Source organism: Schistocerca serialis, chromosome 5 (assembly GCF_023864345.2).
Source record: "Schistocerca serialis cubense isolate TAMUIC-IGC-003099 chromosome 5, iqSchSeri2.2, whole genome shotgun sequence".
NCBI classification, from domain to species: domain Eukaryota; kingdom Metazoa; phylum Arthropoda; class Insecta; order Orthoptera; family Acrididae; genus Schistocerca; species Schistocerca serialis.
In genome coordinates this window covers 794,246,548-794,271,003 of record NC_064642.1, presented here as the reverse complement: position 1 = coordinate 794,271,003, position 24,456 = coordinate 794,246,548, and the positions used below count along the sequence as shown (strand labels likewise).

At 46.8% G+C, this 24,456-nt stretch overlaps 1 protein-coding gene across 1 annotated transcript in view; it reads left to right on the top strand.

Annotated features, from left to right (window-relative positions):
• Positions 1-1,021: 1,021 nt before the first annotated feature.
• Positions 1,022-24,456, top strand: part of LOC126481461 (proteasome subunit beta type-1) — a 43,912-nt gene continuing 20,477 nt past the window's right edge. The window contains exons 1-2 of the mRNA XM_050105237.1: positions 1,022-1,197; positions 1,410-1,599. Of these exons, the coding sequence (XP_049961194.1) occupies positions 1,121-1,197; positions 1,410-1,599 (267 nt within the window). The 5' untranslated portion in view covers positions 1,022-1,120. The remainder of the gene's footprint in view (positions 1,198-1,409; positions 1,600-24,456) is intronic.

The window sequence follows — 24,456 nt, the reverse complement described above, 5'->3', positions numbered from 1 at the left end:
GAATCAACAACAATAAATTTCATCAATAGTCAAAGAAAACTTCACAACCTATCTTCTTATCAGTTTTGTGTAATGAATTGATGAGAAGTGAAAGAATATTTCAATACAACGACATTTATTTGCTAGAGAAAGTATATACACTCCAGCACATCAAACAATATTTGTAAGGAAATAAATATAGCCTGTTTCCGTACCCATTACGGTTTTTTCTTTCATAATTAATAACGTCATAAACAACTACATTTTCCTCCTTCATTGGAGCTGAATTTTTCACTTAAATATTATGTTTAATGAAAAATTACTTCATGAATTAATGTTCTTATTTATATACAGAGTAAGAATCGTCTCTGTTCTGGTAAAGCGAAACCTAAATAAGTTTTCTCCTTCAGATAAGTGACCTCGTGTAGGGAAAACACTAAGTGGAAAATATATCGAAGCCGTCATGGAGCATCTGCAGTTTGCCACGAAAATAAAGCAAAATAATAAAATAAAAATTAAGAAAACAATAAAGAACGAAATCCATACTATAACACTAGTGAGCGTGGCGAAAACTGGTTAATTTCAGATGGTAGCAGACGACGATACCGTATAAACTTCCTTCTCGAGAAACCTTGACGGTGACGTGAGATGGGAATCCGTTGACAGTCTGTAAATGTCGCCATTTGAAATGCATTGTGGTATGTTTTGACATGATGGCAAGTGTAAATCGGCTTTAACGTACAACATAATTAAAATGGGTGAAATTATCCATAATTACAGATTCAAACCACAAAATTTGTGTTTTGTAGTTCAAGAATTCTTTTGCTGCGTAAAAGCACTGTTCCGTCATAAATGACTATAGTAATATCGTAGATTGTCTATTCACATTTTGTGAGTTTATCCTGCGATGGGCCTTTACGGGCCACCGAAGGCAACGGTGGGCAATTCATGTGCAAGTTTTCGTTTCCTTGATATCGCCATCCGTTTTATCGCATTCAACGTGTTAATTCTATTCAAGTGTAGTATCTTTCAGTGCTTCACTTATGTTGTTGCTAACATCTCTGCTGTGATTACACGAAAAGTTGAAGTCACTGTGTGTATGTCTGAAAATACAGTGCTAATTTGGCACAAGTAAAACACTATGGCTGTTGTTGAGGGATATTATTCACAATCTGTTCCGAAGACAGTGAATTTCAATCCATATTCGGATAATGGCGGGTAAGGTGAAGCGGAAGAAAAGCTATCTAGTTGTTTAAGTCCTAAGGATGTCAAGTTGTAAGTTGAGTACGCATTCGCGTAGAGTGAAATATTCTCTTCGTTTAGTTTTTAAAATACTTATTTTTTTATCAGCAAAGAGAAAATATTGTTTTGAGTTCTGTGACAATATATAGAATTGTAAGTGTGGAGAAGTTAATTATCGTTTATTTTAGGAGCGTGGTTGCAGTTGCTGGCGAAGATTATGCCATTATTGCTGCTGACACGAGACTCAGTGCTGGATTCTCGATTTATACTCGGGAGCAATCTAAGCTCTTCCGCCTGTCAAACACTACAGTGCTCGGTTGTACAGGTTGTTGGTGCGATACATTGACCCTCACGAGAATCCTGGAAGCTAGGATGCAGGTAATATATGTATTCCTTTGTACAAGGATAAAACAAAGTCTTGTAGCGATACGAAGTAGTTGTAGTGATACGAAGTAGTATTAGTACACGCAAGAACGGTTTGTAATGGAAAAAGGATCACGTAATGCATTTTGATTCTGCATATGTTTTCTTGCTTATCAGGATCTGTAGAGTATGTAGCTATACACTACTGGGATTTATGCTACCATATTGTACAGTATTACCCAGTCACTTATAGAATCCAGTCTTGGCGTAGATGAAGGAAGGAGTCGTATCTATACATATGTAAAGTCGGTGTAACTTTATTTACATTCATATTAAAAATATAAATACAGTGAATAAGAAGTGATTTTCATGACATCTGTATTAAATTTGTATCAAGTTTTATAAATTTAATTTCCATGTTACTGCAAGGACAAACCTTTGTGTGACCACACTATCCTGCAAGTTACGTGAAGTTGTAGCTATGTAAAAGAAACATGATGATATAAAGCTTTGGCTTTGTAGTCTGACATTTATCCACTAAGCCACCAAGCCAAGCTGTTTTGTATAATGTTAAAATTTATTTATCCCTAGATAACATTTACAGTGAAGCAGGACCTACCAGTTTAATATTAAAGGTCCTTCATGCACACCAATTTATCGCCACTGATGGACTCACCAATTTCGTGGCAGCCTACACACATCCCGACAGACTGCAAGCAGTGACTAGAACACCATCCTGTTGTTTTCTTTATCTGAATTTTGCATTGTGTTTATGTTCTAGAAGATCCTGTTTGGTTTTAAACAGAAACAAGAATGGTGGTTTGCTTTGACTGTTTCATAGGTAACAGGGCCAAAAATAGTGGAGAGAAAGGTGTAGGCAAAGAAGTGCCAAATGCAAGGAAAGAAATTCACCCAAGTTCTCTAATTTAAGCAGTAGGAAGCCAATGAATTTCACGGTTATATAAAAATGGATGAATCCTGCCTTTCTGGGCTGCAGATCATAAAACCATTCTTAATGAAAAATAGTACATTCACAAGAGAGGTTGTTTGCTACAGTATGATTTATAGCTACTGGTAGAGGTTAAGAGGACCTCAGATTTAGTGCTATCATATCCCCACAGTTACTAGTTAAAATGATTCCTGAATGTGCATCATGATTTCTAGTTGACTGAGGAAGCACATCAGGGTAAAGCAAATTAAATAAAACAAATATATTTATGTAAATTGTAGTGTATTTATGTATGTAGCCTAAAAGATGACGTGTAAGTTTAAGAAACTTGTTTCAAATTCAAGGAAGAAAGGCTACAAATGGCAGTGGCACCCTGTAGCTAATAAGTAAAACATATACATAGGAAATGAGTCTTTTAGCAACAGTTATAACTGTAAAAATTGCCTTACAATTGCTCTTCGTAGCAGAGCAATTTGATATAGGCTGGAATTTTTACACATTTAACAATGAAGCAAATGTGTTATATGAATTAATGTCCATTGTTAATATTTTGATTCTTAGATTTTACTTCTGATAAGTATCAGAAATAAAGCTCAAAAACAGAAATACAGAAGAATAACACTTTTATTCACGCTATGCCACACAACATCATTATGGATTCATGAGAAAGAGAGTGAGTGAGTGCTTCATTTCATGCATATATATTGCTATACTCCTTGCAAGATGTGTCCCACAAACATAACTCCATCTTGGGCTCAAAAGCATGGGACAGTGGCAGGTCGATGAACTGTAATAGTACTCTACCAAAAGCCTTTATTTTGATATTGCTTTAATAGGCAATCAGTTTCGATGTTACAAACATGTTATCTTCAGGTCGGTCACATGAATTACACAAAGTACCATTCGTGCATATATGACAGGCCTGAAGTTAATTGGAATGTCAGAACTGGTTGCCCAATAAAACAATATCAAACTAATGGCTGTTAATGCATTTTGTCCCACATACATCTACAGGCTTTAAATCTTCCCAGAGACAGTGCTACACACAGCACAGTTTGGGTGGAGTGGTGGGGAGTTGATTGTCGGATGGTCCTACCCGCCCGACATACCAACAACGAAAGTTTGATGGTCAAAACACCTACGCACATCCATTTGGTTGTTAGGAAAAGACATGTCATCTATGAAGAGAAATATATAAGGACGCGTTTAATAAGAATAGAATGGGTGGACAGCTGTGACTTTGTTGATGAACCATCCTAGCATTTCTTTGAAATTATTTATTCAGACTACAGATACCAAAATTGGGATGACCAGAGAGTGAACCTCAATCATCCCAGTTCTGTCAGAAATGCAGTATTTATATCACTGCAAGTTACCCCTTTCTGTGCAATGGTAAAGTTGTCATAATTTGTGTTCATAATCTTCAGTTTCTGATTGCAACGGTTGTAAAGGCATAGTCCATATCAATTCAGGCAGGCTAGGAAAAAACCTTACCTTCATAGTCTCAGATGTGATTGAATTTAGCATATGTTAAAATGAAGGACTCAGTAAGGACCACACATTTTTTTTATTTTATTTTTATTTTTTTATTTTATTTTTATTTTTTTCCTCCAAAAAAAATTCTGCTCCATGATACAGCCCTCCAAAGATGATTCTGCGCATACCATTTTGAAGATGCGAATTTTGGAAAAAAAATTAAAATGCTGTATATCTGGAACAGTTGTAGATATTTTGTTGGGGTTTTTTTATTTGAAAGATAATTGTCTTATGATTGCAAAGAAATCCTCCATCTTGACTTACGTCAAAGTTCTTTTACTACAGTGTTCTGAACCTTTTTATTATTTATGGATTTTTTTTTTTCAAAAATGCCAATACATAAAATTTTGATTTTTTTTTTTTTTTTTTTTTTTTTTTTTTTTTTTTTTTTTTTTTTTTTCTGTTCATTGGTACCCTATAGTTCTACATTCCCTGAAAAGCAGAGCTTCCACTTTTAGATTGAACAGGTTTTATAAACAACTGAAACTTTTGACATACATATTGTTTTATTATCACATAACACGTTTTATTATCACATAACACACTCATAAAAATCAAAACCTAGCCTTATTTAACATAATTTAAATTTTGAAAGATGAGTAAGAGACTCATTTTTCAAGCATTTTAAATGGTTCCAGAATGTATGTGAAAGGTCCAAAGACATAAAGGTTTCAATTTATACAACTTCTGTGCACTCTGTTTTGTACTGAAATTAGCCAGTCGATGAACTAAAAATGTGTTCCACTGCTTAAGTATCTTCCTGTTGAACCAGTAGGAACTGGAGCGCTTACAATCTTCAAAACATTGTGAACAGGAAGTGAGCACTGATGACATTGTTGCTGTCCTTAAGCCGGAAACCTATATCCAGCAGCTGGTCCATGTGGTAGCATAAAGGTTACTACAATTTCATTTAACTCGTAACTGGTGTGTATAATCTCGGCAACACACACACACACGCACACACGCAAAACCTTAAACATCCCCCTTCTCAGGTTGTGAATCTGAATATTACCCTGCTGTTTCCAAGGTGTTGACTGAACAAAATTTCTTCTTTCTTGCTCTTTAAATTGCGTGCAATAAGTTCGTCCATCACTTTGAGTCGAAAAATGTTTTCTGAATTCCTTTCACAGGAATAGTTTATTTGGACCATTCTTCTTTTTTCTGCTCACACAATTCTTCAATTTCCTCTTTGGACAGAAGAATGAGGGCTGTGGATGTGTAAAATTTCATGGCTCTCATAAAATCCTCAGTATTCTGAATCACAGCTGCATTTGACCAGGAAAGATATGTTTTGTAGCATGGTGCTTCAGCAGGCCTCCTACAGCATCACAAGGCCCCTTCCCGTGACCAGTAGTGCTGTAGACCTAGTCAGTTGGCACAAGTGACATACTCAATTCAAACAGCTGTTAATGATTTTTAAAATGACTGTGAGCACCATTAGAAATAATGATGATCTTCTCTGCCCCTGTTCGCAGTTGAAGAATTTTGTGCATTGCTTGTGCTGAGTCATGTCCTGTGTCATCACATGACTCAGGACTGACAGTTATTTGTGCACTGTTATACAGTTATTTAGTAGACAGAGAATTTCGAGACCGCTATTGTTGGTTCTATAAATAGTTCTACTGGTGTAACTGAACTTCGGTAATGTAGACGTATAGGTTGTTGTTGTTGTTGTTGTTGTTGTTGTTTTTTTTTTTTTTTTTCCTCTCTCTCCAGTAACTGTAAAATTTTACCATGAGTGAGAAGTGTTGGCTCTGTCGTAGGTTTGTGAGTAGTGGGTTACGGTGTGGGATTTGTTCAAAGTATTTTTCGTTGGGGGAATGCAGTGAGGAAGCCAATGCGCATCCTAGTGAGATCCTCTCCTCGGAATGCAGGATCTATAGTAGAAATAAGTTGATGGAGGAGCAGCAGCATAAGCTCTGTGCCCTTCAGGTGCAGTTACAATGTGCAAACGAGGAAGTAGATAGGTTGAGGTGGGTGAAGGGTGGTGGGGAATGGGAACTGGCAGTTGGCAAGAAGGCAGCAAGGAGGAGGAGGAGTTGTAGTTTACGTATACAGGGTGTTACAAAAAGGTACGGCCAAACTTTCAGGAAACATTCCTCACACACAAAGAAAGAAAATATGTTATGTGGACATGTGTCTGGAAATGCTTACTTTCCATGTTAGAGCTCATTTTATTACTTCTCTTCAAATCACATTAATCATGGAATGGAAACACACAGCAACAGAACGTACCAGCGTGACTTCAAACACTTTGTTACAGGAAATGTTCAAAATGTCCTCCGTTAGCGAGGATACATGCATCCACCCTCCGTCGCATGGAATCCCTGATGCGCTAATGCAGCCCTGGAGAATGGCGTATTGTATCACAGCCATCCATAATACGAGCACGAAGAGTCTCTACATTTGGTACCGGGGTTGTGTAGACAAGAGCTTTCAACTGCCCCCATAAATGAAAGTCAAGAGGGTTGAGGTCAGGAGAGCGTGGAGGCCATGGAATTGGTCCGCCTTTACCAATCCATCAGTCACCGAATCTGTTGTTGAGAAGCGTACGAACACTTCATCTGAAATGTGCAGGAGCTCCATCGTGCATGAACCACATGTTGTGTCGCACTTGTAAAGGCACATGTTATAGCAGCACAGGTAGTGTGTCCCGTGTGAAATCATGATAACGTGCTCCATTGAGCGTAGGTGGAAGAACATGGGGCCCAATCAAGACATCACCAACATTGCCTGCCCAAACATTCACAGAAAATCTGTGTTGATGACGCGATTGCACAATTGGTGCGGATTCTCGTCAGCCCACACATGTTGATTGTGAAAATTCACAATTTGATCACGTTGGAATGAAGCCTCATTCGTAAATAGAACATTTGCACCGAAATGAGGATTGACACATTGTTGGATGAACCATTCACAGAAGTGTACCCGTGGCGGCCAATCAGCTGTTGATAGGGCCTGCACACGCTGTACATGGTACGGAAACACTGGTTCTCTCATAGCACTCTCCATACAGTGATGTGTTCAACGTTACCTTGTACAGCAGCAACTTCTCTCACGCTGACATTAGGGTTATCGTCAACTGCACGAAGAATTGCCTCGTCCATTGCAGGTGTCCTCGTCATTCTAGGTCTTCCCCAGTCGCGAGTCATAGGCTGGAATGTTCCGTGCTCCCTAAGATGCCGACCAATTGCTTCAAACGTCTTCCTGTCGGGACACCTTCGTTATGGAAATCTGTCTCGATACAAACGGCTATTGCCCCGTGCTAATCCATACGTCAAATGGGCATCTGCCAACTCCGCATTTGTAAACATTGCACTGACTGCAAAACCACGTTCGTGATGGACACTAACCTGTTGATGCTAAGTACTGATGTGCTTGATGCTAGTACTGTAGAGCAAAGAGTCGCATGTCAACACAAGCACCGAAGTCAACATTACCTCCCTTCAATTGGGCCAACTGGCGGTGAATCGAGGAAGTACAGTACATACTGACGAAGCTAAAATGAGCTCTAACATGGAAATTAAGCATTTCCGGACACATGTCCACATAACATCTTTTCTTTATTTGTGTGTGAGGAATGTTTCCTGAAAGTTTGGCCAACTGTCAAGAGTTGGGTGGAGAGGAGCCTCTTGTAGATGTAGGGAACATGCAGCAGTCCTCAGCAGTTAGGAGGCCTAGGTCAGTTGCAAAGTCTAACACAAAGGGGGAGGTTCTGCTGCTAGGTAGTTCGCATGGTACTGGTGTCGGCCAGCAGTTGCAGGAAGTGTTGGGGAGTGAGTACAAGGTCACCAGCATTGTCAGGTGCTGACAGCATAAGGGAGTTATGTAGGAATTTTACGGGGGAGGATCAGGTAGTGGTAGTGGGTGGAGCAGGGAACAGTCTTTGTAGGGACAGGGAATGTGATGTGGTGGTGACCTGGTAAAGATAGCTACCCAAACTGGTGGCACTCAAGTGCATTTCGTGTAACTGTTTCAGCACCATGATCGGCCTCATCTTAGCGGCTGTTAGGTGCGTTAACATCGGGCTGGGGAGGGCGCTGATGGCAGAGGACATTTCAGTGGTGCCAGTTGGGTCTGTCAGTAGCCCAGGTTTCACTAGACTTGGCCTGTATCTCAATAGGTGTGGGAGGGGGAGGTTATCAAAGCTTACAGGTGACAGTGTAGTGGGTGGTGGTGGGATCACTCCTGGAAAAATTCCTGCAGTAATTGGTGTTAGAGCTGCACCTTTTTTAGACTTAAGTTGGCTGATAGGTATACCTGCTTAAAGGAAGTCCTAAGAAATCACCTTCATAGGATGTCATGTTTCCAAGTAGGGAAGGAATTAGCATATTTCATCAAAATAAAAGAGGTATTAGAGATAAAGTTACTGAACTTCTTATAGGTCGGAGCACCACTTACCAGGATACAGATTAGCTGGCTGTTTTTCAAGGAGTTCCTTGCGGGATGGGGGAGTGGCTATGTATGTATTAAAAAAAAAACGGTATTCCATTTGAGTTCAGACATATCACGGCACTGCACCGAACAGATATTTGAATGTTGTGCAGGGCCAGTTGAATTTAGTGAAACTAAACTTCTATTTGTTGTTTATAGGTCCCCTAACTCTGAGTTCAGAGCATTTTTGCTCAGGTTAGTGAGGGTTCTTGATTCACTTTTTAGGTAATACCAGCAATTAGTTATATGTGGTGACTTCAGTATAAATTTTGTATGTGATGGTGCAAGAAAAAGGATGTTGGTAGATCTCCTAAATTCATATGATCTGATGCAGACTGTTTTTTCCAACTAGGGTGCAGGGGAACAGTAGCACAGCCATAGATAATATTATTATTCATTACTGGATGGGCATTCTGTTATAAAAGGGTGAATGGCCTTTCAGGTCATGATGCACAATTTTTAACACTAAAAGGCTTTTGTACTAAAACAAATGTCACATATAACTACAAGCCATGTAGGAAAGATAATTCAACAGCAACAGAGGGGTTTTTAACAAGAGTGGTAGGATCTTTATAGTACCGATAACATAGATGATAAACATGATGCTTTCCTTAACACATTTCTCATGCTTTTGGAGAGTTGCTTCCCATTAGAATGTTCTAAGCAGGGTACTAGCATTAATAGGGACTGTGGGTGGCTGACTAGTGGGATAAGGATATCACATAGAACAAAGCGACAATTATATCAAAAATTACAAGAAGTGACAACCAAGCTACAGTAACCCATTACAAGCAGTTCTGTAAGGTGCTTAAAATGTTATTAGGAAGGCAAAGAGTATGTGGTATGCATATAGAATAGCTAATTCACAGGATAAAATTAAAACAATATGGTCAGTTGCGAAGGAAGTGTCTGGTCAGCAGCTGAAGTTTGACGATGTAAAGTCAGTTCCTAGCAAAAATATTTCTGTTACTGACAAATCCGATATATGTACAATATTAAAAAATAATTTTTTTATCATTGCTGCTGAATTAAATAAAAATTTAGTTTCTGCCGGGAATCATCTCTCTCTTAGAAAATGCCTTTCCGAGACTGAAGTCTGAAATACTCCTCTGTGATACAGACAAGGGGGATTGAGTCAATAATTATCACTGAAGGCTAAGGATTCTCATGGTTATGATTGAGTGCCTAGCAGAATATTAAAGTATTGTTGATTGTGTGCTGCACACTTTAGCCTGAATTTAGCCATATTTGTAAATTTTGCTTTAGAAATGGTCAGTGTCCTGGAGAAAGGGATAATGTGCATGATTTTAGACCTGTTTCTATGCCATCACTGTTTGCAAAAGTTATTGAAAAGGCTGTGTATGTAAGGATAATTGATCATTTATATCACATGATTTGCTATAAAATGCTTTAGAAGTCGTTTAACAACTGAAAATGCTATAGTCTCTTTTCTCTGTGAGGTACTGGATGGGTTAAACAAAAGGTTTCGAACACTTGGCATATTTTTTTATTTAACTAAAGCATTTGATTCTGTTGATCACAAAATATTGCTCCAGAAGTTGGACCATTACGGAATACGTGGAGTAGCTTGCAATTGGTTCACCTCTTACTTTAGCAACAGGCAGCAAAAGGTCATTATTCACAATGTTGATAACAGCTGTGATGTTGGGTCTGAGAGGGGTACTGTGAAGTGGGTGGTCCCCCAAGGATCATTGTTGGGGCCACTCCTGCTCCTTATTTATATAAATGATATGCCATCTAGTATTACAGATAACTCTAAAATATTTGTATGCTGATGACACTAGCTTGGTAGTAAAGCATGTTTTGTGCAACATTGGCTCGGTTTCAAATATTTCAGTTCATGACCTAAGTTCATGGCTTGTAGAAAACAAACTAACGCTAAATCACAGTAAGACTCAGTTTTTACAGTTTCTGACATACAATTCAACAAAACCTGATGTTTTAATTTCACACAACAGGCATATGATTAGTGAAACGGAACAGTTAAAGTTCTTAGCTCTTCAGATAGATAGTAAGCAAGCTGTCATGGATAGCTCATGTTCAGGAACTTGTTCAAAGGCTTAATGCTGCGAACAGTATCTGAAGTGTGTGTTCATTCGACATGAAAAAGTGTACTTTGCTTATTTTCATTCACTTACATCATATGGTATTATATTTTGGGGTTAACTCTTCCCATTCTAAAAGGATATTTGTAGCTCAGAAACGGGCGCTTTGGGAAATAAGTGGTGTAAGTTCACGAACCTCTTGTCGACCCCTGTTCAAGAGTCTGGGTATTTTGACGTCAGCACTGTAAATTCTTGTTAACAGTATTAGCTTATTCCCGAGAATAAGCAGCTTTCTCTCAGTTAATACTCGGCAGAAATCAAACCTGCATTTGGATCGGTCTTCCTTAACTCTTGTGCAGAGAAGTGTGCAGGATACTGCTGCATCCATTTTCAATAAGCTACCACTCGAATTCTAAAATCTTAGCAGTAATTCACATGCTTTCAAACTGAAACTGAAGAGTTTCCTCATGGTCAATCCTTCTGGTCTATCGAGGAGTTCCTTGAAAAATTAAGCTGATTCTTGTTGTATTGTTGATTGTGTTTACTTAAGCATATAGATTGACTTTTTCCCGGTTCATAAACATTTTATTTTTATCAGTTATTACTTTTATGTTGTAATTTCATTTACTGACATGCTCCATGACCTTGGAGATTTGCTACTCAATTTGGTCCTACGAAACTTGAAGTGTAATTAACATAAATAAAAAATCAGTTAACTGCAACACTTGTGGTCTGGCCTTGAAAATATGTCACTTCAGTAAAAATTGAGACCTGGTCATAACACCAATGATACCTTTGTACTTGTGGGAGAAATACAGACCAGTTCTCAGAAAAATCACAGTGAGGTACTAAACATAGTTCTTCATCCTGTACACAGTGTTACACTTCTGCAATGTTTTGTTATTGCAATAAGGAGGAGGCTGGGGTGTGGAGGGGGAGGGATAGTATAGTGGGAGTGGCGGACAGTCAAGTGTTGCAGCTTAGTCGGAGGGCAGGAGAGAAGGTGCGGAGGGGGGGAGGGGGGTGTAAGTAGCGGAAAGGAGAGAAAATAAAAGACTGGGTGTGGCGGTGAAATGATGGCTGTGTAGTGCTGGAATGAGAACAGGGTGGGGGATGGATGGGTGAGGACAGTGACTAACGAAGGTTGAGGCCAGGAGGGTTACGGTAACGTAGGATGTATTGCAGGGAAAGTTCCCACTTGCGTAATTCAGAAAAGCTGGTGTTGGTGGGAAGGATCTATATAGCACAGGCTGTGAAGCAGTCATTGAGATGAAGGGTATCATGTTTGGCAGCATGTTCAGCAACGGGGTGGTCCACTTGTTTCTTGGCCACAGTTTGTCGGTGGCCATTCGTGCAGACAGACAGCTTGTTGGTTGTCATGCCTACATAGGATGCAGCACAGATGTTGCAGTTTGGCTTGTAAATCTCATGACTGGTTTCACAGGTAGCCCTGCCTTTGATGGGATAGGTGATGTTAGTGACCTGACTGGAATAGGTGGTGGTAGAAGGATGTATGGGACAGGTCTTGCATCTAGGTCTATTACAGGGGTACGAGCCATGAGGTAAGGGATTGGTAGCAGGGGTTGTGTAAGGATGGAAGAGTATATTGTGTAGGTTCGGTGGATGGTGGAATACCACGGTAGGAGTGGGCAGGACATTTCTCATTTCAGGGCATGACGAGAGGTAATCGAAACCCTGGCGAAGAATGTAATTCAGTTGCTCTAATCCCGGATGGTACTAAGTTACGAGGGGAATGCTCCTCTGTGGGCGGACTGTGGGACTTTGGGAGGTGGTGGGAGACTGGAAAGATAAGGCACGGGAGATTTCTGTACAAGGATGGGAGGATAATTACAGTCAGTGAAGGCTTCAGTGAGAACCTTGGTATATTTTGAGAGGGACTGCTCGTCACTGCAGATGCGACGACCATGGGTGGCTAGGCTGTACGGAAGGGACTTCTTGATATGGAATCGGTGGCAGCTGTCGAAGTGGAGGTATTGCTGGTGGTTAGCAGGTTTGATATGGATGGAGGTATTGATGTAGCCATCTCTGAACTGTAGGTCAACATCTAGGAAGGTGGCTTGTTGGGTTGAGTAGGACCAGGTGAAGCAAATGGGGGAGAAGTTGAGGTTCTGGAGGAATGTGAATAAGGTGCCCTCACCTTCAATCCAGATAGCAAAGATGTCATCAATGAATCTGAACCAGGTGAGGGGTATAGGATTCTGGGTGTTTAGGAAGGATTCCTCTAGATGGCGCATGAATAGGTTAGCATAGGATGGTGCCATGCGGGTGCCCATAGCTGTACCACGGATTTGTTTGTGGGTAATGCCTTCAAAGGACAAGTAATGGTGGGTGAGGATATAGTTGGTCATGGAGACTAGGAAGGAGGTTGTTGGTTTGGAATCCATAGGGCGTCTGGAAAAGTAGTGTTCGACAGCAGTAAGGCCATGGGCATTAGGAATGTTTGCGTACAGGAAGGTGGGATCAATAGTGACGAGCAGGGCATCGTGTGGTAAAGGGACAGGAACTGTGGAGTGTCGGTTGAGGAAATGGTTGGTATCTTTTATATAGGAGAATAGGTTCCGGGTAATAGGTTGAAGGTACTGGTCTGCGAGAGCAGAGATTCTCTCAGTGGGGGCACAGTAACCAGCCACAACGGGGTGTCCTGGATGGTTGGATTTATGCATTTTGGGAAGCATGTAGAAGGTGGGAGTGCGGGAGTGGTAGGGGTAAGTAGAGAGGGACTCTGGGGAGAGGTTCTGGGATGAGCCTAAGGATTTGAGTAGTGACTCGAGATCCTGCTGGATTACTGGAATGGGATCATTGTGGCATGGTTTGTAGGTGGAAGTATCTGCCACATAATCCTTGCGGTTCATAACAATGATGGAGCCTTTGTCAGCAGGTAGGATCAGTTTTTAGCTGGTGGACTGCGGTTCTTTCTGTGGATGTAAGGTTAGTTTGCATGTTGAGGGATTTGGGGAATGATGTTGAGGCAAGGTTCGAGGTTAAGAAATTCTGGAAAGTTAACAGGGGATGGTTTGGAGGCAGTGGGGGTGGATCACGGTTGGATGGAGGAGTGAACTGAGTTAGGCAAGGTCTTTGGTTGAGTCTGACTGGTCAGGTTGGTAGTGGATAAAGTGTTTCCACTGTAGGGACCGGGAGAAGACTAGAAGGTCTTTAACTAGTCCAGCATGGTTGAATTTGGGAGTGGGGCAAAAGGACTGATATTTTTGTGGGACTATGGCTTCTGGAGGAAAGGTTCATAATTGTGTTGTGGGTCTGTTTAGGTTCTGGGTTCTGTGTGGTGGTGGGAGTGAGTTTTGGAGCGTGGGGTAAATGTAGGTCTGCGAGACAGAGTTTGTCAGGGGACGTGGGGGAGGTTTGGAGGTGGTTGTAGAAGTGCTGAACAGCGGTACTCCAAGCTCAAAGATGAGAGTAGGAAGTGAGTAGGATGGAGAGCTTTTTGAGGTGGCATTGTGCATGTTGCTCAAGTTCCTGCAGGACAAGGGTTTCAATGTGTGTTCTGGGTTCCAGGAATTTGGGATTGCCTAGCAGGAGCATAGCTGTCCGCCACTCCCACAATACTATCCCTCCCCACCCAAGCCTCCTCCTTAACCCCCCCCCCCCCTCCCCGTTGCCACTCTCATCATGCACTGGTGCTGCTGTTCGCAGTTCTCTGGGAATGCAGATGTGTTTGCCATATAAATCCTTCCCACCAACACCACCTTTTTCTGAATTGTGTAGGTGGGAACTTTCCGTGCAATACATCCTACGTTCCCGTAACCCTCCTGGCCTCAACCTCAGTCACTGTCCTCACCCATCCATCCTCTTCCCTGTTCAAATTCCAGTACTACACAGCCCTCAGTTCACCGCCACACCCAGTCTTTTATTTTCTCTCCTTTCCACTACTTACCCCCTCCCCCTTCCGCACCTTCTCTCCTGCCTTCTCTGCATCTCCGCTTATTTGCTCAGGAAGGTGGCTACAGAAGAAATTTCTGATTCCAATGTTGTGGATTTTGTGTAATGTTCAGTTTATGGATTTTCAAAATTTTTCTGTTTGGTTATGTTATTGTATTGGGAATGTCATTTATTTTGTTTGTCCCCACCATAATCCACCAATTTCCATGGTTGTACCATTAGTTTCATGTTATTATTTTGGTTATATTTTGTATAGTGGTATTGTTTTCATCTGTTTGCATCTTGAATGTGTGATATCATGGTACATATTCCATAAGGCTGAAATAGTGGTGCCTTCCATCTTGATGGTGTCAGACTTGTGGCCAGTTTCAGATGATTCGGCTATTTCCTGTATAGCTCAGACGAAGTCCACAAAACCAGCAATGAAGTTACAAATTATTGCATGGTAGTGAAGACAATTTCTTATGAAAGATCAACGCAACATTACAACAAAACAAATGTAAAGTATATTAGAATGACAAAAACATGATACAACATAATTAAAAGAAACTTTTTAGTGTCTGATATGATAGTTTGTTAAATCTCCACAGAGACAGCTTAGAATAGAAGTGGAACCCTTATATTCCCTCCTGACTTTGATATCGTAATATTTGGTGGTTGTTCCTCTGGGAAATGTTATGGTCAAATGTCCTTGGGAGATCCTTTTCTGAATCACTTTTTTCGTGCAAGAGGTAGGCTGGTTTAAGCCTGTTCACTGAGACATTTGTGTGTTTGCATTTCCTCTCAGTGGTGAAATAATTGTCATGCCTTGCTATGACAGGGAAAGGACCATTTTACGTAGGTTCTAATGGTTTTCTAAAACAGTCATGTCTCAAGAAGACATGGGAACATGTCTACATGTCCCTTGAGACAAATATTGATCTTGATGAGCTGTATGTAGGTCTACTAGGTTTCAGAGGTAACAATTGCTTTTGCAAATAAGATGTAAATGGATCAGGGTCAATGTAGCTGGCTTTTCAAAAAATTTACCAGGAATTTTTAATTTTTCCATATACCATCTGTGCAGTAGAGTTGTTTTGATGTTTTGTTGAATTTTCATTCTACATATTATGCTCAAATTATTTAAAAGAAAAAACTGCAATCTTAACTGTGTTCCTGAGTTGGTGATTGCACATATGGAACGATGAGTGCTGCAATTTTGTGTGGTGAGTTATCATGGTTTTCTGGCACCTAACATCCATTTTGCAGGTCACTTTCTATTTTTGATCAAATAACTTTTCCAGTTATCAGTTTCATTGTAGTCCTTATGCCAGGATGTGCTTAACCACGAAAATGGAGAAACATTTATAGCGGAAAGCTTGTGGAATATAAGGTCTGATATTAGCAGCTAATGTGTGACACTACAGAGTTTTTCCTGATGGAAGTTCGTAAGACTTGAAGTTTAAGGAAGCCTCTCTCCCCCCCGCCGCCTCTCTCCCCCCCGCCGCCTCTCTCCCCCCCGCCGCCTCTCTCCCCCCCGCCGCCTCTCTCCCCCCCGCCGCCACTCTCCCCCCCGCCGCCACTCTCCCCCCCGCCGCCACTCTCCCCCCCGCCGCCTCTCTCCCCCCCGCCGCCTCTCTCCCCCCCGCCGCCTCTCTCCCCCCCGCCGCCTCTCTCCCCCCCGCCGCCTCTCTCCCCCCCGCCGCCTCTCTCCCCCCGCCGCCTCTCTCCCCCCCGCCGCCTCTCTCCCCCCCCGCCGCCTCTCTCCCCCCCCGCCGCCTCTCTCCCCCCCCGCCGCCTCTCTCCCCCCCCGCCGCCTCTCTCCCCCCCCGCCGCCTCTCTCCCCCCCCGCCGCCTCTCTCCCCCCCGCCGCCTCTCTCCCCCCCGCCGCCTCTCTCCCCCCCGCCGCCTCTCTCCCCCCCGCCGCCTCTCTCCCCCCCGCCGCCTCTCTCCCCCCCGCCGCCTCTCTCCCCCCCGCCGCCTCTCTCCCCCCCGCCGCCTCTCTCCCCCCCGCCGCCTCTCTCCCCCCCGCCGCCTCTCTCCCCCCCGCCGCCTCTCTCCCCCCCGCCGCCTCTCTCCCCCCCGCCGCCTCTCTCCCCCCCGCCGCCTCTCTCCCCCCCGCCGCCTCTCTCCCCCCCGCCGCCTCTCTCCCCCCCGCCGCCTCTCTCCCCCCCGCCGCCTCTCTCCCCCCCGCCGCCTCTCTCCCCCCCGCCGCCTCTCTCCCCCCCGCCGCCTCTCTCCCCCCCGCCGCCTCTCTCCCCCCCGCCGCCTCTCTCCCCCCCGCCGCCTCTCTCCCCCCCGCCGCCTCTCTCCCCCCCCCGCCGCCTCTCTCCCCCCCCGCCGCCTCTCTCCCCCCCCCCGCCGCCTCTCTCCCCCCCCCCGCCGCCTCTCTCCCCCCCCCGCCGCCTCTCTCCCCCCCCGCCGCCTCTCTCCCCCCCCGCCGCCTCTCTCCCCCCCCGCCGCCTCTCTCCCCCCCCGCCGCCTCTCTCCCCCCCCGCCGCCTCTCTCCCCCCCCGCCGCCTCTCTCCCCCCCCGCCGCCTCTCTCCCCCCCCGCCGCCTCTCTCCCCCCCCGCCGCCTCTCTCCCCCCCGCCGCCTCTCTCCCCCCCCCGCCGCCTCTCTCCCCCCCCCGCCGCCTCTCTCCCCCCCCGCCGCCTCTCTCCCCCCCCGCCGCCTCTCTCCCCCCCCGCCGCCTCTCTCCCCCCCCGCCGCCTCTCTCCCCCCCCGCCGCCTCTCCCCCCCCCCGCCGCCTCTCCCCCCCCCCGCCGCCTCTCCCCCCCCCCCGCCGCCTCTCCCCCCCCCCGCCGCCTCTCCCCCCCCCCCGCCGCCTCTCCCCCCGCCCCGCCGCCTCTCCCCCCCCCCCGCCGCCTCTCCCCCCCCCCGCCGCCTCTCCCCCCCCCCCGCCGCCTCTCCCCCCCCCCGCCGCCTCTCCCCCCCCCCGCCGCCTCTCCCCCCCCGCCGCCTCTCCCCCCCCCGCCGCCTCTCTCCCCCCCGCCGCCTCTCTCCCCCCCGCCGCCTCTCTCCCCCCCGCCGCCTCTCTCCCCCCCGCCGCCTCTCTCCCCCCCGCCGCCTCTCTCCCCCCCGCCGCCTCTCTCCCCCCCGCCGCCTCTCTCCCCCCCGCCGCCTCTCTCCCCCCCGCCGCCTCTCTCCCCCCCGCCGCCTCTCTCCCCCCCGCCGCCTCTCTCCCCCCCGCCGCCTCTCTCCCCCCCGCCGCCTCTCTCCCCCCCGCCGCCTCTCTCCCCCCCGCCGCCTCTCTCCCCCCCGCCGCCTCTCTCCCCCCCGCCGCCTCTCTCCCCCCCGCCGCCTCTCTCCCCCCCGCCGCCTCTCTCCCCCCCGCCGCCTCTCTCCCCCCCGCCGCCTCTCTCCCCCCCGCCGCCTCTCTCCCCCCCGCCGCCTCTCTCCCCCCCGCCGCCTCTCTCCCCCCCGCCGCCTCTCTCCCCCCCGCCGCCTCTCTCCCCCCCGCCGCCTCTCTCCCCCCCGCCGCCTCTCTCCCCCCCGCCGCCTCTCTCCCCCCCGCCGCCTCTCTCCCCCCCGCCGCCTCTCTCCCCCCCGCCGCCTCTCTCCCCCCCGCCGCCTCTCTCCCCCCCGCCGCCTCTCTCCCCCCCGCCGCCTCTCTCCCCCCCGCCGCCTCTCTCCCCCCCGCCGCCTCTCTCCCCCCCGCCGCCTCTCTCCCCCCCGCCGCCTCTCTCCCCCCCGCCGCCTCTCTCCCCCCCGCCGCCTCTCTCCCCCCCGCCGCCTCTCTCCCCCCCGCCGCCTCTCTCCCCCCCGCCGCCTCTCTCCCCCCCGCCGCCTCTCTCCCCCCCGCCGCCTCTCTCCCCCCCGCCGCCTCTCTCCCCCCCGCCGCCTCTCTCCCCCCCGCCGCCTCTCTCCCCCCCGCCGCCTCTCTCCCCCCCGCCGCCTCTCTCCCCCCCGCCGCCTCTCTCCCCCCCGCCGCCTCTCTCCCCCCCGCCGCCTCTCTCCCCCCCGCCGCCTCTCTCCCCCCCGCCGCCTCTCTCCCCCCCGCCGCCTCTCTCCCCCCCGCCGCCTCTCTCCCCCCCGCCGCCTCTCTCCCCCCCGCCGCCTCTCTCCCCCCCGCCGCCTCTCTCCCCCCCGCCGCCTCTCTCCCCCCCGCCGCCTCTCTCCCCCCCGCCGCCTCTCTCCCCCCCCGCCGCCTCTCTCCCCCCCGCCGCCTCTCTCCCCCCCGCCGCCTCTCTCCCCCCCGCCGCCTCTCTCCCCCCCGCCGCCTCTCTCCCCCCCGCCGCCTCTCTCCCCCCCGCCGCCTCTCTCCCCCCCCCCGCCGCCTCTCTCTCCCCCCCCCCCCGCCGCCACTCTCTCCCCCCCCCCCCGCCGCCACTCTCTCCCCCCCCCCGCCGCCACTCTCTCCCCCCCCCCGCCGCCACTCTCTCCCCCCCCCCGCCGCCACTCTCTCCCCCCCCCCGCCGCCACTCTCTCCCCCCCCCCCGCCGCCACTCTCTCCCCCCCCCCCCGCCGCCACTCTCTCCCCCCCCCCCGCCGCCTCTCTCTCCCCCCCCCCGCCGCCTCTCTCTCCCCCCCCCCGCCGCCTCTCTCTCCCCCCCCCCCGCCGCCTCTCTCTCCCCCCCCCCGCCGCCTCTCTCCCCCCCCCCCCCCGCCGCCTCTCTCTCCCCCCCCCGCCTCTCTCCCCCCCCCCGCCTCTCTCTCCCCCCCCCCGCCGCCTCTCTCTCCCCCCCCCCGCCGCCTCTCTCTCCCCCCCCGCCGCCTCTCTCTCCCCCCCCCCCGCCGCCTCTCTCTCCCCCCCCGCCGCCTCTCTCTCCCCCCCCCCCGCCGCCTCTCTCTCCCCCCCCCCGCCGCCTCTCTCTCCCCCCCCCCCCCGCCGCCTCTCTCTCCCCCCCCCCGCCGCCTCTCTCTCCCCCCCCCCCCGCCGCCTCTCTCTCCCCCCCCCCCCGCCGCCTCTCTCCCCCCCCCCTCCCCCCCCGCCGCCTCTCTCTCTCCCCCCACCACCACCACCTCTCTCTCCCCCCCACCACCACCACCACCACCTCTCCCCTCACTCTGCATAAACATGTACTTGAGATGGACAGCTTGTCTAAAGGTGGTTTTACCAAGGCCATTATACTGCTGGTAATTTCGTCTGCCTGGAACCTGCTATCTGGTCAGGTTTTGCCCAGCATCAACACCTTATCACTTTCTTCTTTGACATGCAAAAGGCTCAGAACACCACATGCATCATCAAATCTTTGTTTCCGTAGATGAGTGGGATCTCCAGTGCCTACTTCCAAGTTTTGCCTGGAACTTCTTGTCGTACCATACAGTCCAGGTTCAAGTTGGTGCTTCCCACAGTGCTTCCCATATACAAGAGAATGGGGTCCTGCAGGGCTCTGTATTGCTTGTGCCCCTTTTTGTAGTAGTTATCAATGGTTTAGCTGCAGTTGTGGGTTCTACATTGTCACCCTGAATGCTGATGGTTTTTGTATTTACTATTGCTCCTCAACTGTGGGCGTTGCTGAATGCCAACTGTCGGGAGCAATACATAAGACGCAATCCTGGCTCTTGCCCGTGGCTTCTGGTTTTCAGCCATCAACATGTGACATTTGTCATATTGTCCATGCACACTCAGAACTCTACCACGTTGGTTTACAGTGCCCAGTTGACATGGCGAGTATGGGGAAGCCAAGTGAAAGTGCTGGTCGCACCTTAACACTCTTCACAAACTATTTTGTATTCTGGGCAATCACAGAGGTTGAAAGCCATGATGTTAGGAAGAACTCCGTTTACAGCTGGTAAAATTGATTGTTAAAACACTACCAGCTTCGTAGCTTAAAGGCGCATCGTCAGGTGCAACCATGTTAAAAGATTACAGGCATACCAATCGCCCTTAGTCAAAATTTACTATTCAGAGAATATCGTCAATACTATGTTGAGCAAAAGGTAAAGGCAAGCCCCATCCGTTAAAATTTTTCTGCATCATTGTGAACAACAGGGCAAGAGAGAGACAAAGAGAGACTAATACTCTTCACTGCCTCAGTAACACTGGCTGGGGCACACTGATCTACATTCTTGCAGCCTGACAAAAGTTCTGATTGTGTCTGGTCTTGATTATGGGAATTTGGAAATGGCTCAGCCTCACCTACAGCATTGCGGATGCTGGCCCTTGTGGAGTCTGACTTGCGAAATGTGCCTTTCACACCAGCCCTGTGTATAGCCTTCTCGCAGGAACTGTTACTCCCTCCCCCCTCCCCCTCTACAGATCAGACACTAAAAACTGCACTACCTTGAGCATCCAAACCACAGCGTCTTTTCTTGGTAGGCAGATCTACCTCCCACAACAGAGGCCCAGGGCTCGAGTCACAATAGCAGTTCATGTACAGTCTCTCTTCTCTGAACTACGGCACACACACATACAGCCCCCCCCCCCCGCCCCCCCTCCCTGTCACCTCTTTTTGGGGAACCGTCATGTACGCCCCATGGTGTGTACTCCATCTCAGATCTGTCTTGAACTATCCTTTGGACCAAAGGCTATGTTGATCCCACAGTGCTTCTTAGTGTGTTCCTAGCTGTCTTTGATGCATTTCCGTGTTTGGAAGTGGTCTACACTCATGACTCTATGGTTGATGGGTGAACCAGTTTTGCCTGCACACATGCAGGTTGCAGTGAACTGCAGTCCCTTCCTGACGTATGCAGTGTACTCACTGCAGAATTGGTGCCCATCACTCGAGCCCACAGCCACATTCGTTCCTGCGCCACGAGATGTTCTTAATTGGCTGCGACTCCCTGAGTAGTCTTTGGGCTGTCAGTGCTATCCACGACACCCATTGGTTTTGACTATCCTCACTCTCCTTTGTGACCTTCACCAAGCTGGACAGTCGGTTTTTTTGTATGGACCCCAGATCACTTTGGGATCCCAGGGAACAAAACACGCTAATCGGTTGGCCAACTTGTCTACCAGAATGCTGACTTTGGAGATGGAAATATTGTACCCGGATCTTCAGTTTACTGTAGGTTTTAACACAGATTGATGTGCCTTGCCCCCTCCCCTCCCTTCCTCGAATAAACTGTGTGCTTCTCACATGGAATCCATTGTCCATTGTTCACTGTCAGCTTCACTTTGTCATCACTTAGCTGACCCATGGCCACATCCTTGGACAAGAGGATCTGCTCCACAGTCAGCATGGTACCCATCTGATGATAGCCCACAACCTACTTGACTGTGCTAATTGGGCCACCTTACAGCGGGCAGTACCTCTAGTGGTAGCAAACAACACCAAAGCGGCTGACTAGCTATGTTTTACTCATGAAGGTGGTTTCTATTCCTCTCTGTGAAGTAGGGCACATTGGCCTTTTCAGCCACCTCTCACCTATTTAATTCTTCTTATTGTTTTGCACCTGTTGTTGATTTACTGTCTCATTGTCATTGTCATCTTTCCTGGGATTTTATCAGTTTTCCCATGTTATTAGCTTTTCTGTGGTAATGCAATGTGTGGAAACACTGGTCAGATGAAGACAGTGCATCTCTCATCATATGGCACGTGTGGGGGCCCTTCGGCTACTTTCTGGGCAGGGCAGTTCTCCTACCGTCACACTTTTAGCCCCCTTTAATAACAATGTAATGTTATTGAAAAAATATTACTTAAATGGCCTATATTGGCGAAAAGTATTGCATCCAGCAATTTAAATGTATTTGTGTAGTAAATAAATTTACAAACTGTGTAAATCTGAAAAAAAAAGTAAAACAAAATCTACACGTTATTGTTTATGGTCACTTTTATACGTGGATTTTATTGTGATGTATAATAAAGAAAATTTTGACACTCAAATCATCATTGGTAATCAATAAATTATTAATTGCAAATAAAGGGAGCTATAATTAAGAGACAAGAAAAATACCTCTTTCAACAATTGTTGCCTCTGTAGCTCAGAAGTCAGCATGGCTAAAAGTTGTGTGAGGGCCCTGGCTCCATAGAAGTTCTTCACTGGGGAACTGGGTGGTGGTCTCATCATTATTTCATCACCATCGACACACAAGTCGCGGAAGTGACATCAAACAAAAAGACTTGCAACAGGCAGCCAAACTCCCCACTCCTGGCCAAAATACACCATATGCACATTTCATTTGCTGTGAGCTAAGCAAGCTCATTTTTTATGTTATTGTAGTAAAGTTTAGCAATTCTGTCTTATTTTAATGACAACGTAGCTGAATTTGACAATCTGCTTTCATCCATAACTACCCTTAAGATACTTTCTTTTATCATATTTAACTTGCAGAAAATGCATTGACAAAATGTTGTCAGTCATTTTCATAAATATCTTGAAGGCTATTTGGCTGTTTGGATAAGCATCTCTTCACCCACACTTTGAGAAAACCTTCAAAATGTTGAAATAGGAGGCTGTGTCAGTGCCCTTAATCAGCTCTTTTGCCTGCAACTTGAGAGCAGATACTTACACTGGCTCCACTGGTACCAGTATCCTTGTAATAGGTGACTTTTTTTCAAAATGAGATACAGAACTTTGATTTAAGGTGTTCCCTGGCAGGAAATTAGTCAGATAAAATATTTTGATGTATGAGAGGTCTGTCTCCTATTGCATGTAGTCTTGAAGCACTCTACTTCAGCTTCTCAGAACATATTGTGTGTCTCACATTCAACCACATCTCCAGCTATTCTCTTACCAACAAAACTGCTTTGGATGGATATAGTTACAAACATCTTTGGCTTTGTATTTATGCATACCTGCTTTGCATAGATATTTAATAAAAACCAAACAGCTAAGTCGGTGGTGTATCAAGGGTAGCACTCTAACATTGCAGTGATTTGTTCGTGCAGTACACTCCAGTTTTATTACCATATCAGACTACACTTCTATAAGACATAAAAATTTGTAATTAATTTCTCTAAGAATAATAGCAGCTGTTGTTGTTGGTCCATTTATCATTGTTGGTTCATTTATCATTGTTGGTTGTACCACATAACTCCTTGTGTATGGGTGCTAAGTTGTTCTTCTGAAGAACAGCCATCCACTGCTTGGTTTCTGCAATATTTCTTCAAATAATCCTCTTCTTGTTTTTTCTGATAACTTTTTATGAAATCATCAAAATTTTCTTCTTCTAAACATTTCCCATCCTTAATGTAGACATACCTAATGATTTGTCTCATCTGTTCTGGATGTGCTGTGTTTGTAGTTTAACAAAACATGATAGAGAAGTATTTAGCACTTTTTACCTTGCTCATTATTTCAGAAAAAACCTCATTTCTCAAAATGTCTATTACCTCCTTTTAAATTTTGAGAGAAAACTAGCTTGGAACATACTTTCCTCTTCCTATATCTTCCACTTCTTCAAACAGTTGAAGATTATAGTGACTAATAGGCTCCAAAGTACTCAAAAACACACCACATCTGTTGTCTCCAATGGATTCTGAACTTCCCCTGATAGGTAAGTTGTTCCTGTTGCAGTGGAAGATTACATTCACAGCATCTGCAGAATGGCTAGTTTTGCAAAATTATTTGGCTCTGAATCATTTCCTTCTTCAGACTTGATCACCATCTGTTGGAGCAACCTGACTGTGGCTGCGTCCTTCTGATGCAGTCTTGCTATTTTGTTCTTGTAAAATATTACTATCATGTCGATCTACTTCTAACAGATTTATTTCTTTTTGGTCTTCATTCAGCAGACGGTTTCGAAGTGCAGATAATAGTTTCTTTCTATCTTCATTTTTTGTTTATTTGCTTTTTCTATATTGACTACCAAAAGGTTTTTTGGGCCCATTTGTGGAGAGAAAAAAATTGGTAATATGAATGACAAAATAAATGTCTGTATATTCAATGCTGACTATATAAATTTGTGAAATTTTGTTTAGTTTTTTGTTTGCAACTTCCTGAACTTAAAACCACTGCTCAACAACTTGATTTGTGTTAGATTGAGGGGGGGGGGGGGGGGTTGAACAGATAAGAGCTTAACATGTTTTTCTGCTGTTTGAAATACAGTTGACTTCTTTATTGTAAATGCAAATTGGAATTTTTTACATCATTAACATATTTTTGC